The sequence below is a fragment of the Macaca mulatta genome, chromosome 18 (genome assembly GCF_049350105.2).
Source record: "Macaca mulatta isolate MMU2019108-1 chromosome 18, T2T-MMU8v2.0, whole genome shotgun sequence".
NCBI lineage: Eukaryota > Metazoa > Chordata > Mammalia > Primates > Cercopithecidae > Macaca > Macaca mulatta.
Window position 1 is genome coordinate 57331480 of NC_133423.1, and position 19127 is coordinate 57350606.

A 19127-nucleotide genomic window follows, 5' to 3' on the forward strand; every position below is an offset into this window, starting at 1 on the left:
CTCAGTAAATGCACCTTCTGTGTACTCCTAATCTATACAAAACATGGGGTCCGGCTCAGAGTTGGGGGGTCTGCCCATGGGGCAGTCTTGTGATCCAAAGTCCCGGTGCCACGTGAGGGTCCTCCAGGAATCAATGGATTTTCTCCTTAGCTTTGCTTTTCTTTAGGCAAGTAAAGCCAGGACTCCTCTAATGAGTGGAAAACATCTTTTATGAGTTCCTAGTTCAGCAAGACAGGAGCTATTAGACATCCAGGGATGTTTTTATCCATCATTTGTGCTGTTTGGCAACATTGCCTCAGTGCTGAGAAACTGGGTCAGTAAAAGTTATTACGAGTGATAGTAGCCTTAATTAATGATCATAGTTGTGTTCTAGCAGTTAAAAGGAATAAAGTCAGAAACTAAGTTGTCTGTCTGTGTTTTAGAGAACTGGCATTTTATAACTCAAATTCAGTGGAATTCCATTAACTTATTTTGGGAAGGGGTGTCTCTGAACTTGAGCCTACTCATAGTACCAGAAGCAACAAATTTTGAGAGATGATGTCAGATTTAATAACGCAGAACAAGCATATTATTTCACCACCTTTGAACCATCAGTGACAGATTTACTAGAGTCCACCACTGTATATTTTTTAAGCTGAATCACATGTATTTTTGTCTGTGCACAAATGTCTAGGTATAAGATCAAGTGTTTAAAACCCCAGAGTTGGTGGATTAAACGGGAAACACACGTGTACTTGGAGCATGAGATTTCAAACCCAGGTCATGGCTCACAAACTTCTGTCACAAGTGTACCTTGGGAGGCAATGAATGTAGATGGAGAAGAGGGGTAACATCTTTGCCTTCTGTTATTTTCCCACTTACTTTAATAGAAATGTGCCTAAAGGCAAGCGACTGGAAAATAGTGGCCAAAGGACATTAGAGAAACCAAACTGGCCTCTAGGTGGTGCTTGGAAGCAGCGTAGGGAAGGCTGGCACCCTTCAGGGTGAAAAAGGTATTAGCTGAAGTCCAGTAACCTGCAGGCTCCAGGGTAACGTCTGCATCCCACTGTGACCTGCTCTGCAGTCTCCACAGGTGATGACTGGGCCAGTTGAAATACATTTCTCTTTTCACCTCTTCCTGTATCTGTGAAATTGTTATTATGATTATAGCTCATGTCGATAAATCATTGCCGTTTAACGTCAACAAACACTTACTCAAAGGGCTTTTGTCAAGCAGGTCATTCTGCCACAAAGCTGTACTTAGGCACACCTGCCTGCTTCTCTCTCAGTTTCCTATTTGCCCAGCACTGTCTCGTCCAGATGGAGCAGGCCGGACCTGCAAGACCTACGATTCTGTTTGCTTGCATGGGGGATGTTTCCCAAGGGAATGTTTTCTTTTTTTTTGGCAAAGTTTTTAAAAGGTATTATAGCTGCTACATTTGAGATCAAATATGAGTCTGTGACTCCTGTTAACAACATTTGCCATCAATAAGAACAAAGACACCTCCCCGTGTAAATCATAATAAAATGTGGGTAGATGTGTAAATCCACACAAATCTATTGCTATTCGCATGCTGACTGAGAAGGGAATCTTCAGCATAAAAATGTAAGAATCTGTAACTCCAGGCAGATTTTAACATATACTTTTTTTTTTATTAAATATGTAAAAAGATCAATGCAAGTCAAGTTATTCACATATTCAGAGACAAAAAACTATTCTACCATGCGACAATAGGTGGGTAATGTAAAATGAATGTGATACATCTGAATAAGACTTTTTCATCTATTATGTCATTACTTATCTATATTTATAATTAACAATACATATGTTTACATTCCTTTCAGTTTACATTTAATATATAACAAAAGCTTTATGGTGTACTATTTAGTAAAAGTAATCTGAATGCATATTAAACCTTAACGGAATAATGGAAATACTCACCAGGGAAGGGAAGAGTTCTTGGTTCCCTTCTGGAATTTACTTCTCTCAGGTCAACAGGTGTTTTTCTTTTTTTTTTTTTTTCCTGCTTTTCTGCTTAGAACAAACATGGACTTTCTCTTTGCCCCCTGCTTCGATCACTTCCTATCTGACAGCAGCAGTGGAAGTGCTATAACCAGCCGACAGTGGGCATGAGAGGGGACTAAGGATGAAACTGGGCTTCCTGAGAGGGAGAAGTGGAGCACGCACCCAGGGACACTTCCCGCCCAGCCTGATGACATGTGACCAGGGGCCGCCAAGGAAAGCATGCCCTGAACGCCGAGATGAGAGAATGATGGGGTCCCACCATCCATGGGAAATGAGTGGGGGTCTGCGCAGAGGCTGGAGGTGCAGCCTAAGAAGACCGACTCAAATTCAGCTGTTAAAGATTCCCCAAAGCATCTGAGACATCATCTGGGATGCAGCACGGCAGAAGACGTTTAAGATGGGGCCAGAAAGAAGACTGTATAGCTCTTCTGTAAATAAACGAATGGTCTGCCCCAAGCCTTGGGAAGGAGAATGGACTATAGTGACTGGGGAAAGTTCTCTTTGCAGGCTAAGAGATCTGGCCAGCATGTTGATAACTGAGAAGGCTGGGGAGCTGGAGGACAATGGAGTGGTTCCTGCAGGAGTCACCAGGGAGGCTTATGCAAGCTATACAGCAGTAAGGGGTTGCTGGAGAAAGCAGGATCCTGACTCCCTGCTACCCATTCACACGCATCCACATGACAGGGGTTTGGTCATGATCCACCGAGCACTGGGTATGACTGAGATGTCCAGAGCAGATGAAGAATGGCCTAGGAACCACTGCAGTATCAGCTGCATAGAGTTATTGTGACCTTTTACAAGAGCTATTTTTTTTTTAAAGAGATCAGTGAGTACAACAGGCTCAGAAGGGCAACACGCTGTTAAGCATGATGCTGTGTATAGCACATGCCACTACTACTTGTGACCAGGTGTGGGAGGACGTCACTGCCGAGAGCCAGGCTGTCCAGCCTTAGAGAAATAAGCTGCTGCTATAATGCAGAGTGAGCAGGAGAGAGAAGAAAGGGAAACCAAACACCACGGAACATCTGTCCAAGTCTGCACAGTGTGTTGTAATAATCTCAAAAATACAAGCCATCTTTTCCATATAACTCAATAAATATCACTTTGCTGTAAAAGATTTATTTTGGAGAGACTTCTTTTGGTGAAAAGCTTCAATGCTAGAATTTAGAGTTCATATTTCATCAATTAATAAAGAAATTTCAAAGCTTCAGGATACATAATTCAGAAATTTATTTTAAGCTTTTCAGTTAAGCGGAAAGTGGGGTGGGCACATTTGTTTCTTGTTTTTGTTGCACCTGCTAAGTCAAATAACAAGTGAAAGTAAACCTAAAGTTAGAAACCAAGGTGAAATGAATGATCCAGGAAGGGATACCATCTGTCAAAGGAAAAAATAAAACTAAAGAAAGAAAAGAGGCAAAGACTTGGAAAGAGACTAAGAAAATGTGCAAATATTAGTTAAAAAAATAAGGAATGCTTTTAATTCATTAATGTTTCCTCTATTTATGAATTGCCATGGTTTAGCTAAGGTCAATGACAAGAAGGGCCCTTGTGTTAAAGAGGGAAAATTCTTTATTCTAGAAGATACTGGAGTCATAGATTTTTCTGTGCTGTTATTCCAGTGTCTACTCCAGACTGCAGAACCATGATCCTCCCTTGCAATTATGCTCCTATTAATAAGGTCTTCACTTCTAGCCTTACAGCACGTGTGTGGCATGGTGCAGGGCCTTGGAGCTCAGGGCTGCACACCTGAAGTTATCCTTTAGCAGGGATCCCCTAGAGTGAATGACAGTTTTGTGGCTGAAACCTACACAAAGAGGAAGAGGAATGAGGCAGGAAGACCTGTACCTAACCAGACCCTCTTTGGACTGCAGAAATCTGATGGCAACATCTCGGGGAGAGTGGCTGCCCACCAAAGAGGACCCTGAGAAACAAAACAGCATAACCTGGGAAATGGGCTACATGGGGGGCAAAGGACATGGTGACAGGGCAAAGTTGAGATGGTGTTTTCCTTGAGTGAATGTCTTTCAAAACTAACAACATACTGTGTAGTTGTCTAACATGCTGATGGAGGAACACTGCTGGGCCCTGAAATCCTAGCTTTGAATCCATTTTTTCCCTTTAGTATTGTGAGTAGAGGGAGAAAGTGACCTTATGTTTTCCCCCATGACACAAGTCACCGTCATTATGGCTTTCATATCAAGTATCTGTTTCCCTTTGTTCCAATCATTTGACCAAATTTATGTTCAGAGGTTAGACTTGCAAACATCAAAGCACCACAAATGTGTGTGACATCTAGTGACACTGGGTTGAAAAATGCCAATATAAATACCATATATCAAATTACCATTGTTTCACACCAGGATAAAAAGAGGGGTGGTGGCAGTGGTGTTGGGGTGGGAAAGAGTTGTTCTGGAAAGAAATGAAGAAAAGAGCAGAACCAATCTCAAGCAGCCAAGTGGTGAAGTTGGATGTATGTGACCCTATGATCTCTCGGGTAGGCGGCCAGAGGGCCGTCCGCTAATACACCTTGGCAAAGAAAATGGGAACCAAGCGCAGTGGCTGGCATATGCAACAGTGCGTTGATGGTAACGGCAGATTGGGAACAACTGGTTTCTGTTGAGCTTGGGGCCACACATGTTCCAATTCTCCAGAAGAAACGTTCCCACGCACAATGGAAGTGTCAAGAGCAGCCGGGGCGGGTCAGTACTCTTCCTGCTGTGGGGGCTGCTGTTCATGGGCTTGCTCCTCTGCTTCCGGCTCTTCTGTGTGGCCCTCCTGTGGGCAAGGGAGAAGTGTCAGCTGAGATAATTGACTGGGAATGGGGCCCTGCAGCGTCCCAGCCCACTGCCACTGCCAGCATGGCGTCTCAAGGCTGTGGAGGGCACCAGGCTTAGTCAGACACAACTCGCCATGCAAATGTCTCCCAGCTTCTGGTGGCCGATACATGTGCAGGGACGCCTTAGCTTCTCCATGTGATCAAAAAACAGATCATTCTAGAAAGCACAGTCATCAGGCTTTTAGGCACCCAACTATTTTGTTTCCAAAGGAAATCTTCATAGAATACATGGCATACTTTCCTAACCTTTGTAAAAGAGTAAACCAAACAGTGACCCTAGAGCATCATGACAACCATGAGTTAAGCTGCTGTAATATAAAAGCAGCACCCCTGGCCTCTGTGGTATGTTGGGGGTGGGGTGTCGCTCCTCACTAATGGATAGGGATGTGGGCTTTTGCTCCATTTCCTAGTCCCTCCCTCGCTGTCATTCTTCCTGCTCCATAGTGTCTGCCTGAAGGAGACCCTTTGTTGTGTTACTAACCTGATGTAGGCTTAGACACTAGAGCAGCAGTGTTAGCGGCTCCCAGGCTAAGGAAAGGACAGCAGGCACATTTCATGGGTTGCCCCAGGCAAGGAGGCCCCTCCCAACGAGGGAGCTCAGGAGCTTTAGCTCAAGGACTTTGGGATGTCTACTAAGACTGCTTGGGGCCCTTTTGACTTAACTGAGAATCAGATAGGTGAGTTGCTCTTCCCACTGTTTAGAAATAAACAGCCCTATTTATTCCTCTGCCTAACCCAGTGAAGCACGTCATGAACACCAACTCCAGGGAGTGCTGGCCTCAGTCAGCCATATCTGTACATTCATTCATTTTCTGAACTCACACAAAATATTTGCTGTTTTTCACCCAAGCTGACGGAGCATGGCTAATCAAAGGAGCTCCCTGTTCCCTCAGTAAGGGCACACAGCTTCTGTGATGCAGTCTGGAGCATGTGCTGGGACATACAGAAGTGCACACGCCTCCCACACCTGGCATGCTGACTCCTGAGCACTGAACTGCCCAAGCCCTTCCCTGTCTGTCGGGCCCCTCTTCCCTGGAGCTTAGGACAAACCCATCTTTAGCCAATTCAAATATGGCATGATCATCTCTCCAGATCAGCGCTTCTCTCTTCTCCTGCAGCATTTCTTTTCTTCCTCTGCTATGACACTGATTTGGAATCTTGTCTTGACCCTTTTGGCCCTATCCACTGGATGCTGAGGTTACTGAAGTCAGGGATAGGATTCTTGGTGCCACTTCTTTCTTATGTAAGACTCAATCCATGTTGTGTTGAGAGGAACAAATCGCAGTGGATTCAAGAATGAATGACTGAGACTATCGGACTATCAGCCAAGGTCATAAGCCACTTATTTTCTGAGAGCCAGTAAGTAGAATGTTAAGGTTACAACATGGACTCAAGTTCACATCCCAGCTCTGTTATTTACAGGCTGTGTGGGTTTGGGCCTAGAACTTAACTGCTCTGGGCCCAGTTTCCTCATCTGTAAAGTTGGGGATAAGAGTATCCATGTAGGAGCATTTTCAATGCATTTCATTAATCAATGAATCAAAGGACTCCTCGAATCCAATAGAGGAGTTAATGAGTTAAAATAGGTAAAGTGCCTAGAAGAGTGTTTGGCACATGGTAAACAGAAATGTGAGCTGTGGTTATTATTTCTTAGTGGGAAAACTCTGGAATATATTCTAGAAGTGCAAGTAATTTTTTTTTTTTTTTTTTTTTTTGAGACGGAGTCTCGCTCTGTCGCCCAGCCCAGGCTGGAGTGCAGTGGCGCAATCTTGGCTCACTGCAAGCTCCGCCTCCCGGGTTCACGCCATTCTCCTGCCTCAGCCTCCCGAGTAGCTGGGACTACAGGCGCCCACAACCTCGCCCGGCTAATTTTTTGTATTTTTAGTAGAGACGGGGTTTCACCGTGGTCTCGATCTCCTGACCTTGTGATCCGCCCGCCTCGGCCTCCCAAAGTGCTGGGATTACAGGCGTGAGCCACCGCGCCCGGCCTAAAGTGCAAGTAATTTTTTAAAAAAGTAACCGTTTCTGTGACAACCAACAGTAGACAGTGACATTGTGTTGAAAACTTGGGATAAAATCTGGCATTGTCTCTTACTGTGCCGACAGGCCCCTTACTCAGCAAATGTGAGCTCTCCCTACCCCATGGCCACCCTGTGTTCACCACCTAGAACTGCCTCCACCTCTGCAATGTTAGGCCCAACCTCTTGCTCTCTCTGATCACATCATGTGTCTTCCTGACCCTTGCACTCCTGAATTCTTTAATTGCAGGTGCTCTTTGACCTCGGGGAGATCTCAGAGCCCTGATCCCCTCTTTACTCCCCTTCTGCTGGATCGACCCCAGACCGCTAGGCATCACAGCAGCTGTGCTCTTGGCGCTTCCTCTGCACAGTGCTTTGCCCTCTGCCTGGCACATGTGAGGCGGGTCCTCTCAGCTCAGAGTCAGTGCCTCACTGACAGCGTGGCCGTACACGCTCAGGGGAGCAGGAGAGAACTTCTTCCTGGACCAGCGCAGGACAAGAGACAGTGACTGGCCTTCCTAAGCCAGTGCTCTCCTCTCATCCAGGGGAGAAGAATGAAACTAACATTCACGGGAGTTTGACAGGAATGGTGGGCTGGGAACTCCCAGCTGTCTGTCCTGCCACATACTCCTCTACATTACGAGAAAGTCACTCCTCCCTGAAGCCTCTCTCGCTGCCTGCACCCCCGAGTTAATGGCTTCCCTCCCCAAGCTTCCTATCCTCGGTTTCTGCTTCGGTGGGAGGGCGCACCACAGTCCTGCGTGTTCCTGCTGGGTGGCTGGTTACACATCTGTCTCTCCAGCCAGGCTCTGAGCCCCCCGCGGTGAGGTATGCTGTTTTATCCGGCATCCTAACTCTTGAGCGTGAGTGTGGTGTCTTCCATATTGTATTGCTCAAACTTTAGTTGGTCTCAAGTATGCTTTTCTTTATATAATTGTTTCTGTGCATGTTAGACGGCTGAAAAGATTTCAGAAATGAGGATCTGTTTTACATTTTGCAGAAATTCTCGTTTGCTCACGTCACAACCAGGAGTTTATTGTGGGCTAATGGAGTTAAAGTTGAAAGACCTAGATTCAAGTAATCATTGAGCCTGTAACAAACTAGAGGGCCAGGAAGCCACTAGGCTAGGCCTCCTTTCCAAACACATCTAACAAGACGGCAGTTTTGCTGGCCTTGTCTATGGCTCTGAGGCTTCCAGATGCCCAGGGCAGCTGCTCCTCATGCAAACCCAGCTTAAGTCTCAGTCACAGGACCCCTCTGTGATGTCATGCATCTGCAGGAACTGTGGACCCCAGACAGCTCTCACTGGGAAATACCAGCAAAGCTCCCAATTTATCAATGGATTGCTCATGCTTGGCGTGCAAGTTAAGGCAGTCTGAGAGTCTGGCAGAACACATCTGTAATTCTGAGGTGTTACAAATCACAGCTGAGAGCTCACAGCCCACACAATGCTACTGCAGGCTCACGGGAAAAAACAATCTTTTTCTATGCCTCATACAAGAATGAAGAACTTAAACCCATGTCTAAGTAGGAGGCCAGGCAAAACCTATACCAAATATAAGACTAATGCACCAGAGCATCACTTAATAATTCTACTATGTGCGCATCGATCTATTCACATCTTTCCGTTTAGCTGTGAGTGACTGTAAGAAGACTATCATTCTTTAGTTTCCTTATAATCATTAGATAGAGAGGCAAACTGGAAGACGGTATTGAAGAAGGCTCTTGGCCACTGTGGGAGGAAAATGGGGGCAAAGGAGAGAGGAAGGCCCATCAGGAAGCTCCAATGGCTCCTGGCTTCCTAGCTGTGGGAGGCACCACCCTGCAGCCGTCTCCTGCCACCATGCCAGCTGTGGCTGCTGGGCTGTCTTCTCTGCTTTGCTCATGCAGTTTCTCCCTACCTTAGCTCTATAGCTGTTGATGTTCCCAGTCGCCCTGTAACATCCAACACAAATGCCAACTTTGCTGTGAAGTCTGTGTGGTCCTCCAGGCAGCTTTTATCTGCTCCCCACGCAAGTTTATTTATGTCTCCATGATCACATTTGTCATCATCTGACACATATTCCAGTTAGTCATGTCCCTGTCTGTCACCCTTACTGGGACTGGGAGCTCCTCTGAGGTAGGGTTGGGTCTTTTCCATAGCCAACACTTAGCCCAGTGACAAGAGGACCTCCAGTGACAAAAGCACAGCCTGTCCCTGCAGGAAACAAGTCACTGTTCATAAGCTGGTGCCCTTCAGCTGACAGAATCCACAGGGAGCAGGTAGCCAATGCCTCAGCCCAGACTCCTGTGGCTCCAAGCTAAGTATCAGGGGAAAACATAATGAGAATAAGTATCTGCTCTGGAAACTTCCATTAGGTTTCTACAACTGGGAATTCAACCACCTCTGTTATTTTCTACTCAAAACTCCCACCTGGATTTTTACATCTTCCACACATCATATTCTGGGATGGCTTAAATATAAGAATCAGAGGCCAATCATCACTAAATAAAAGTGTTAAGTAATCACTCAGGGGAAGAGATCTCCCCAGCAAATCCTCCTACCTCAGATGTCAAAGCAAAGCATGTCCATCTATGTTCAGCTGAACAGCACGTGCTACAACCTGGCCTTCTATCTGCAGGAGGGCTCTGGGAAAGGCAGACAACCAGGCATCTGTGCCATCTCAGTTCTGTACACACAGCTGTACCAACAGCATCATGAACAAAGTGCTGGCACTTCCTGCCAGACGCCAGGCCCATCATCCATGCACATCATCCCTGCACATGGGTGCAAATCTATCCATCACCCAAGTGTGGGGCTGGCCAGAAAACAGGACACAATGTCAGGGGAAAGCACAGTGAGGCAAAAGCAGGATTCCCAGAGATGGGGGCAGTGCTGTATGGTGGCATCATAACCACTAAGCACATTCTTTTCAAACCTGATGCTTTTACAGACCATAGACATAGGGGAAGGTAGGCGAGGGTACAGCTTTAGGAAGGCACACTCCCCCAGAGTAGGACTGGCTATATGCTTCTGGGTGGTTCCAGAGAAACCAGATTCCATATTCTCAGGGAGAAATGAAAATGCTTGGAGGCTTTAAGATATCTCGGATGATTTCTTGGACCTACGGGAGGTGGAGTGCTGGGGGGCAGAAAGGAGAGTATCTAGCTGCTCCTGAGCCTCTTGGCAGAGTCATGCATGCACAGGATATGGAAAGCACCCAGCACGGCGTCCAGGCCCACTGCAGTCTTCCTTTTCTTTCTGCATAAAAACCAAGGTTTAAAAAAATGGGTCTTGTCATATTCCAGACAAGGACACCTGGCATATTCCAGATCAAATGGCTTCCTCTCTGTAGAAAACTCAGTATAGCCTGATGTGTCTCTTTTGGAGTTTTACAGACACAAAGTTGCAATAGAAATATCCTGGAACTAGAAAAATTAAGCCAGCAACTGCATTTGAACATCTTGCTCTGGTAACCCACACATGCAATTTATGTTAAGGCTGTTTTCTCTGCCAGATTCAACTGCCTGGTTACTCTGAGTAATTCTCTTCTTGAATTTTGGGTACTCCCCAGCATATACTTACAGGGCAATGCCTCTGTCTCTTTCCCTCTCTCTTCCCTCCCTTAAATCTATTTGATGATGTCAGTGCAGTGCCAGAGATACAACAAAGTGGGTTTAAAAAAGTTACAAACTGGCTAGAAGAAAACTGAAGTTCTTCATGGATGCTGATTTAAAATCAGATGAATGCCCAGAAAAAGAGGCCACAACTAGGCTTTTGAAAGTGCAAATCAGGCCGGGCGCGGTGGCTCAAGCCTGTAATCCCAGCACTTTGGGAGGCCAAGACGGGCGGATCACGAGGTCAGGAGATCGAGACCATCCTGGCTAACACGGTGAAACCCCGTCTCTATTAAGAAATACAAAAAACTAGCCGGGCGAGGTGGCGGGCGCCTGTAGTCCCAGCTACTCGGGAGGCTGAGGCCGGAGAATGGCGTAAACCCGGGAGGCGGAGCTTGCAGTGAGCTGAGATCCGGCCACTGCACTCCAGCCTGGGTGACAGAGCGAGACTCCGTCTCAAAAAAAAAAAAAAAAAAAAAAGAAAGTGCAAATCAGTAAAACGAGATAAGGGGAGTTATTTAGAGAAAACCCAGGTAAAAATTTGGAAACTTTCTGTGTGTTCAACTGAAGACTGTCAAGTAGACAGTCAATGTTGAGGCTTTCCCCAATTGGTACTATGTTCACTTCCTCCCTGCTCCATGGTAACCAATACTCGGTGAGGGAGGTAACATAGTCCTTATGATTTTAGCCTCTGAGTTAGATAAATCGGGGTTCAAATCCTAGTGCTGGAGCTTATTAACCATGAGCCATTCATTGGGTAAGTAATTTCAACTATAAAATGTAGATAAGTAACTACTCACCTCACAGGGATGTGGTTAAGATCAGAAATCTACGTAGGACATGAATACAATCCCTAGCACATACTAAATGCTTAATCGGTATTAGCCATTACTACTGTCATAATACCATTTAAAAGGTGGCTCAGACTTGGAGAAGGGAGAACATAAACTCAGGATTCAGATTTCAGGGTTCAAATGGAAATTATTCTGGAATAGAATTATTTTGGAATAATGGAATAGACTTGGGAAAATTATTCAACCTCTCTGCTGCCTTAGTTTCCCTCATCTGTACAATGGGATGACAACAATAGCTAACAATCCTAACAGGATTCTCTAGAGAATTACAGGAGCTAATAAGCTAATACACATCAAGCCCTAGGCCCTTCTACCTCAAACCCCAACCCAGGTGCCTCAGAAGAAGAAGTGTCTGCTAAACTTATTATTCAGTCTTAATGAATGATGAGGCCTTACAGTGTTATTTCTTCTTTTTTTTTTTTTTTTTTTTGGGGGGGGGGACAGAGTCTGGCTCTGTCACCCAGGCTGTAGTGCAGTGGCGCGATCTCAGCTCACTGCAAGCTACGCCTCCCGGGTTCATGCCATTCTCCCGCCTCGGCCTCCCGAGTAGCTGGGACTATAGGCGCCCGCTACCGTGCCTGGCTAATTTTTTGTATTTTTAGTAGAGATGGGGTTTCACCGTGGTCTCGATCTCCTGACCTCATGATCCGCCCGCTTCGGCCTCCCAAAGTGCTGGGATTACAGGTGTGAGCCACCGCGCCTGGCCTAAAGTGTTATTTCTTCTTGGGATGCCTGCATTTTAGTTGCACTTACATTGCAGGAATTGCTCTCTCAATCCAGATGGTGGCAAGGTGGTGCTGGGATGTGTGTGTGGGGGGGTCGGGTGGTGACGGGTATGGCGGAACAGAAACTGAGTATGGTCATCTAGGTAGACCCCCTGGAAATCACACCCAGGAGGCAAGAGCTCTTGCCTGAGGCTGTCCACCTATCCTTAGCCGGGAATTCAGTGGACCTCTCCAACACTTCATTTGGAGCTCACTGTCAGACAGTGCTCCTGCACATGGACTCCCTCTTGGGACAAAATCTGGCATGAGGTTAGACTCAGGGTTTCCCTCGTTTGAAGTGCAGGGCTGGGAAGAAGATTCGATCCTGCATGCTGGCCTTATTCCCACTAGCAGGCATTACTGCAGACAGCAGCGCCATTCGCTCAGCCTCACGGTGCTGTGGAGACCTCAGCTGATTTAGCCTCAAACAAGCTTGTGAAGAGAATAACCATAGTCCATCTAGTGCTTACAGAGGGCAAGCACTCTGTACACACAGGACATCATATATGTGACGCTGTGGCAGCTGCAGACACACTACAAATCAGTCTCTGGTTTCTTCCATCAGATCTGAAAATACTGAGAACCGTATTTTATGAAGCCATCATGGAAACCAGGTGGATTCTCGGGGCTTCAAATTCTGAGCTATTGATAACCAAGAAATAATTTAAACCAAAATATTTGGAAGAAATGAAAAAAAAAAAGTGGTAGAGAGCTTCCAAACCACAGATATAGTGCGCCTTATAGTTTAGGAGAATTTCAGTGCTAGTATTTTGAGGCATAAATGGAGTAAACATTTGCCTGGGATTCAGCTGGAATAAGAAAGCAAACGTGCTGATGGCTTGCTACGTCCTATAGAGATCTCAACACATACAATTCCACGGGGGGCCCTCAGAACATCACAGGCCTCCAGCCCAGAGACTGGGACGCTTCCACTAGCATCAGCCTGACATGAAAGAAGCTGGACACCCCAACCCCTCAACTTGGCTCAGTGGAAGGTGAAGCCACATCAGGCTCCCACGCCCGCCTCTGGCTGCTGGGCCTCTCTCTCCTGCCCCTGGCAGACCCGGGGTGCCTTGCCTCAGTCTCTGCCATGCATCCTGCCCCCTTCCTCTCCTTGCTTCCTAGATTCTTATTCCTCCCCCGTTTCTCACATCTGCTTTTCATCACCCTGACACAGCCACATCCTGGGTCTCCATCAGCACTTGTGAACAGCAACTCTTGTGGCAGGTCCTCCCCAAAAAGGAGGTGTGCATGTGGCTGTCCCACAGCTCTGGTCTGTCCTGGCAATGAGTAACCAAGACAACTAGCTACGAAGTAAAAACAGTCAGTTATGGGCCTTCTGGGGATGGGAAAAGCATCTAGATTATTTTCTCCTTTAACTACACTCCGAATTTGCAGGAAGGAGGAGGAATCCATATACAAATTCTTAATGCTCATTTGCTCAGAGAACTGCATAAGCATATCTTTCTGCCAAAGCCTTCCCCACCCCACCCATCTCTTCCCAGATTAATGTATGACTGCCTGTCCCATAAGCATGGGTCAATGGATCATGATGATAATGAGGTTTATTCCTTTGGGACTATCAAACGCACTCAGCTGAGTGGTAATTCTCACTGAGGTCCTGAGGACGTGTTCTAAGGCGTGCTGATCTACTGTGCTTTGACCAAGAGAGTCATTTTAGAACACAGGAGTCACGTGCTCCTCACACTCACGTGTTCTTCTGAAGCATACAGGACGTCCATTAGTCGCTGCACGAGGTCATCATTTTCCTGCCCGTGTTCTTGGCAGAGTAGCTCGATCTCTCTCAACTTCCCAAAGTAGAAATCCCTTTCCTTTTCCACGCCTTCAAGGGCAAGTTTTAATGAATGTACCTGCAATGGAGTGAGAGTGAAGAAAAAAAACCACCCAAAATATAGTAAAAGAAGTGACCAGCAATTCCTGTAAATAAAATCCAAAACAGAGAGAGGGGGAGAGACAGAGAAAGAGGCAGAAATAACCGATGTGTAAGTCTGAGGGAGAAACAACAGGACTGTTGTCTGGAGCTTGACCCTGGGCCAAAACGTCCAATTCTCCACCGCACTCTGATCATTCCCTTCAGGCAAATGGCGTTTATTAACCAGGGACAGAGTGGGCCTTCTGCCTGTGCGGTTCCACGCAGGCTGGGAATGAGCTTTCATCTGCTGCTAACATAGGCGGGAATACCTCTTTCCTCTAACTTGTTACTGTGGCCTGAAAGTTTGTATCTCCTCAAAATGTGTATGTTGAAATCCTAACACCCAAGGTGATGATGTCAGGAGGTGGGGCCTTTGGGAGGTGGCTGTCATGGGGGTAGAGCCCTGATGAATAGGATGAGTGTCCCGATAAGAGGCCCAAGTGAGCTCATTCATCCTTTCAGCATGTGAAGACAACGAGAAGGTGCCATCTATGAAGAATGGGGCCTCAAGCAGACGCTGAATCTGCTGGCGCCTTGATCTTGGACATCCCAGTCTCCAGAATTGTGATAAGTAAATGTCTGTTGTTTGTAAGCCACCCTGTGTACACTACTCTGCTCTAGCAGCCTGAACAGACTGAAATACTTGCTCATCTTCTGCAGGAAATGGAGAATGGGAGGAGGAAAGAGCAGCAGCAGAGAGAGGCTGTAAGCACGGCTATTTAGATTTATGTTGAGGACTCTCCCTCCCTTAGATCACTTGCATGGAAGCCACCCTTCGCTGTAGACCCTTTCACAAATGATACTGAGCCACATTAGACAAACGCTCTCCAGGGAGAAAGTGGGGCTTCGCAACACGAGGAAAACTGGGTGAGACCGAAAGCCTGGCTGAGTGGATCTGTCTCAGTTTCTCTAGTTCGGGCTTTGGGTAGGTCACTGGGAAGGCAGGAGGGCAAGGAAGGCCTGTTCCCTCACCACAGTAACCCTCATTCCTTCTTTCTTCCTCTCGATCCTGGTTCACAGAGTTTCCAGGGATGTGCAGCTTCTCAGGGTGGCTACAGAACAGTCCAAGTGAAGGGAGGAGGCAGTGGTCAAAAGAGGGTCCAAGAACTCGGACACCCAGAGCTAAAGAAACCCTGATGGGGTTGTGACTAGATCTGGCTTCAAATCTCGGTCTACCAGGCACAGCAGCTATACTCAGGCCCAAACTATTACCCCGTTCCTGGTCTCTGAGGATCTCCATTTGCTTAAACCCTTTGTTTATTTTTATGTAGGGTATATGCTTCAGGTGGTAAATTAAATCTTTCATGGCCCTCCTTAGGTAAAATCTCTCTGTCATTATCTTAAAAATCGCCCCTAATAGAATTTCAAAAAATTACATTTGGAATGCAAAATGTCCTACTCTCTCCTTCTAATAATTCTGGGCCTTTGTGTATGCTTTATCCATCTGGAATTACTGATTCATTCAAACACACACAGACCATGCAGTGTCCATCCTCTTCCTGTGCACCTGGCAAACCATATCCATCCTGTAGATTCAGCGTTACCCTCACTGACGCCCCCAGGTGGCTGCTTGCAAAGCAGTGGAGAACCAGTTTGCTTTTAACTCATTTCTATTAATATTATAGCTTGCACATTTGTAAGATGTAAAAAAAAAAAAAAAAAAAGTGAAGGTGACCAGCTTAAATTCCAGAAAAAAGAAAACTCTTATTCTAGAAATCCTTTCCTGCTTTAAAACAAACCAACCTCTCCCCAGGTTTGGACACAAAATCCATCTCAATCCTGTGCTAGTGCCAGCAGATGATCTGTGGCAGCTTAGGTGTGTCACCACCCCTCAGCCCCCTGTCCCAGGCAAGGACACATCCCACCCACGAAAACTAGGTCTGTCTGGCCCCCTAGGGCTTTGTTCTGCACACTGAACAAATAGCTGAGGCTTTTCCAGACAAACCTTTAGTGTAAATCAGGCTTCAGTGATATTCCACATGCATTAGGTAACAGCTGCCACTACCAACATTCCCTAGTAAAAACCAACACTAGCTAACCTATATGATGAAAATCAATTGGCAAGCAAAACTCCACTGTCATAGTCCCACTCACAAAGACCAATGCCAGCCTCGTCCCTCTTGTGTTGTGGCAGATGCTTAAGCGATGAAGGAGATGCTGGAGATGGATCTTACAAAAGGAGAAGCAGCTCTCTTCTTATGATTCTTCCAACTCCTCCCAGTGTGGCCACAGACTGCAGGTTCCTGCAGGCCGTGCTGTTTCAGTGATGGCTACAGTCTCTGCCTGGGCTAACCGACACCCATCCCCGACCTCACCTGCGCTCCCTGAGCAATGACCAACCTACTTCCAGTTGGCTAATCCACTGACTCCAACCCACTTCTGGTTGGCTAACCCACTATCCAGAACAAGTCCCTAATTATTTTGTTTATGACTTTTCCTACTGTATGTCTTTTGATTCATTTCTCTCATGGGACTGGTCTAGCATAGTATTACTTCCTTAGTGCATCATGGGAAATTGCCTGAGAAAATGCAAGAGGCCAAGCAAATGAGAATCCTCCAAGTTTATGGCACTTGTCCCTTTCTCAGTGAAGACTGTGCTTCACCCTTCAGCATCAGGGTCTCCCCTCAGCCTCTCCTCACCTGAGTGTTCTTTGTTCCAACACCATGATGCCTGTGGGGGCCCCCTCCCAGACTCGGGGGGCATCCTGTTGGCTCCAAGACAGAAAAAGGAGGGAACGGCAACAGTTAACCATGGATATAAATTTGGAGTAAGTGCTCAGTAATATTGATTGAAGGACTCACAGTGTAGGGTGTGTCTTCCTTCTGAGGGACAGACAGGCGGAGGCACACTCCTTGGTGTGAAGGTGTCAGGGGGCAGAAATGGGGAGTGAGGCCTTTTGGAAGTAATGAAGGGATTATAACAGGAAGGTGGCACTGGACCATTCCTCTCTCACTCGGTTCTCTGAGTTGCATTGTGGATGGCAGTATGGTCTAGTGGAGGCATTTTAGAGGTCTGGGTTCCCTGGGGATGGGCTGTGTGTGATCTGGAGAGCTAACGGGAGCCTAGAGCCAGCCCCAAGGAGAGGAAGTGGGGCTGGCTGGGTCAGGCTGTAAGGGGGAGAGAACCTCAAGGTTTCCACGTGGTCATTCTTTGGGCTGGAGAGGTGGGACACTGGGTGTGGTAGATGGGAAGAGAGGGAGGAGTCATGAAGAAACACAAGATAAGAAAGATACCAAAAGAATTTGGGTTCCTTAAGGAAAAAGAGTTCTACAGTTGTGCCTTGGTATCTGAGAGGAATTGATTCCAGATTGTCCCTCAGATACAAAAACCCATGGATACTGAAGTCCCTGATATACAACAATATAATGGGATATCATATTTGCATATAACCTATGCATATACTCCTGTATACTTTAAATTATCTCTACATTACTTATAATACCTAATACTATGTAAGTAGTTATGTTGTATTGCTTTTAATTTGTATTAGTTTTTATGTTTGTATCGCTATTTTTTATTTTGAATATTTGCAATACTTGGTTGCTTGAACCTGTAGATGTGGTAACCCATGGATATGGGAGGACCAACTTTAGGTCCAAGGCATTACAGAGATTTAGGTCCAAGGCATTACAGCCTTTAGGTCTACTCTGATTTTCTTGGAGCCTGAGACATGTGGCCCAAGGCTCTTTATGACTGTCCTTACTGCCTTTTAATTGAGAAGAAATCATTATTGGAAACAGGACTCAAACTGAGAATCAGCAGGTAATTAGAACATTCCAGTTTCCAAATCCAAGTCCTACCTGCTGGATGGCTTAAGTTTTTACACCTTTTTCCATAAAGTGATCAGAATTGTAAAGAAACACCCTAGCTAAGAAACTGCCTTCATTAAACTAGATTCTTGATTATAAATATACAATTATCACAAAAGCTGTTTCTAAACTCTTGCTGGCTCATCAAGAATAAGATTAATCACCACGACTGGCCCAGTGAGTGGCTGGGAACAGCCTGGGGCCCTGGAGTAAAGGCTCCTCTCATAGCGGCAGGGTAGCCAGGATAAAAGGCTCTCCTGTGTGGGCCCTCCACTACCCGTTGCTTTTATTACTTTTAAGCTACATATAATCTTAGGAAAGATGAGAAGTACCTAAGATTTTATAATGAAAATTTCAAAGACAGTGGAGCTAGCTAGATTTTACCATAACTGTGAGGAATGCTAAATTAAAAGGAAAGCTCTTCTACTTAAAACACAATTGTGGCCTCTCAGATCCCCCAAATATTGGGTTTGGTGCTCCTGCAGCACCCAACTTCTGCCATTGTGGGAAGTAATCAGGTTTTTTGTTTAGCTCATGTAATAACCTACTGTGTGCAATTGCTATCTACAAGTTCTATGATGGAAGGAAAGGTATCTATTTTACTACCATTATTCTACCAGCATTAAGTGTAATATCTTTCATATAGAATGAGCTCAACTACTAATAGCTGAAGAAAGGAAGGAAGGAGGGAAAGAAGAAAAGGGGAGGGAGACAGACTAACCCTGACTCAGCCTTTAAAAAGAGAGGGAGGGAGACAGACTCACCCTAATGCGATGCAGCACTATCTAGAATGGTCAGAGGTGGGCAGGATGGACTATGGTCTAGCCGGAGCTCATGACAGCCCTGAGGGACAGGGGAGGGGAAGGTGACCTGAAGTCTGCAGCAAGGCTAAGCCATCTGCCCCATCTTAATGTACAACTTTGAGATTTGTGACTAACACTTTTTATTCATCATGGGCTACTGATTTTGTCTTCCCGAACAATTCTTTATATTCTTACTTACTTGAAACCAAGGATTCCTCCTTACCTTCCCTCCCTTACCCCAGTCCTAGGGGATCCTAGGCCCCCTACCTCTTACATACGTCACTGCTCCTAGAGGTGTGGCCAGAGCTGATGCATTACCTGTTCATTAAGCTGTATGACCTGCGTTTCTAAATCTTTATCAGATCTGGATGCTGAGCCGCTGGAAGAAGCCCTTTTGGCTGATGAGGGTCGAGAAGGTGTGGATCCTGGTTTCGCTGCTGGACTTGATTTAGCTGCACCTGAAAGCAATCAGAATAAATGATAAATACTGGTAATATTAAAAATGTG

At 46.0% G+C, this 19127-nt stretch overlaps 2 protein-coding genes across 11 annotated transcripts in view; one reads left to right on the forward strand and one right to left on the reverse strand.

Moving 5' to 3' along the window:
• LOC106994479 (uncharacterized) overlaps positions 1 to 3120 on the forward strand; it is a 90009-nt gene extending 86889 nt beyond the window's left edge. The window contains exon 4 of the mRNA XM_077974936.1: positions 2020 to 3120. Within this exon, the coding sequence (XP_077831062.1) occupies positions 2020 to 2113 (94 nt within the window). The 3' untranslated portion in view covers positions 2114 to 3120. The remainder of the gene's footprint in view (positions 1 to 2019) is intronic.
• The window catches only part of MAPRE2 (microtubule associated protein RP/EB family member 2), a 163998-nt gene continuing 146481 nt past the window's right edge, over positions 1611 to 19127 (reverse strand). For 9 of the 10 annotated variants that reach the window (XM_015121719.3, XM_077974653.1, XM_077974655.1 and 6 more), the window contains 3 exons: positions 18939 to 19078; positions 13787 to 13945; positions 3212 to 4780 (listed from right to left, as the gene is read on the reverse strand). In XM_015121719.3, the coding sequence (XP_014977205.1) occupies positions 4706 to 4780; positions 13787 to 13945; positions 18939 to 19078 (374 nt within the window). In that variant the 3' untranslated portion in view covers positions 3212 to 4705. 10 annotated transcript variants of the gene reach the window in all.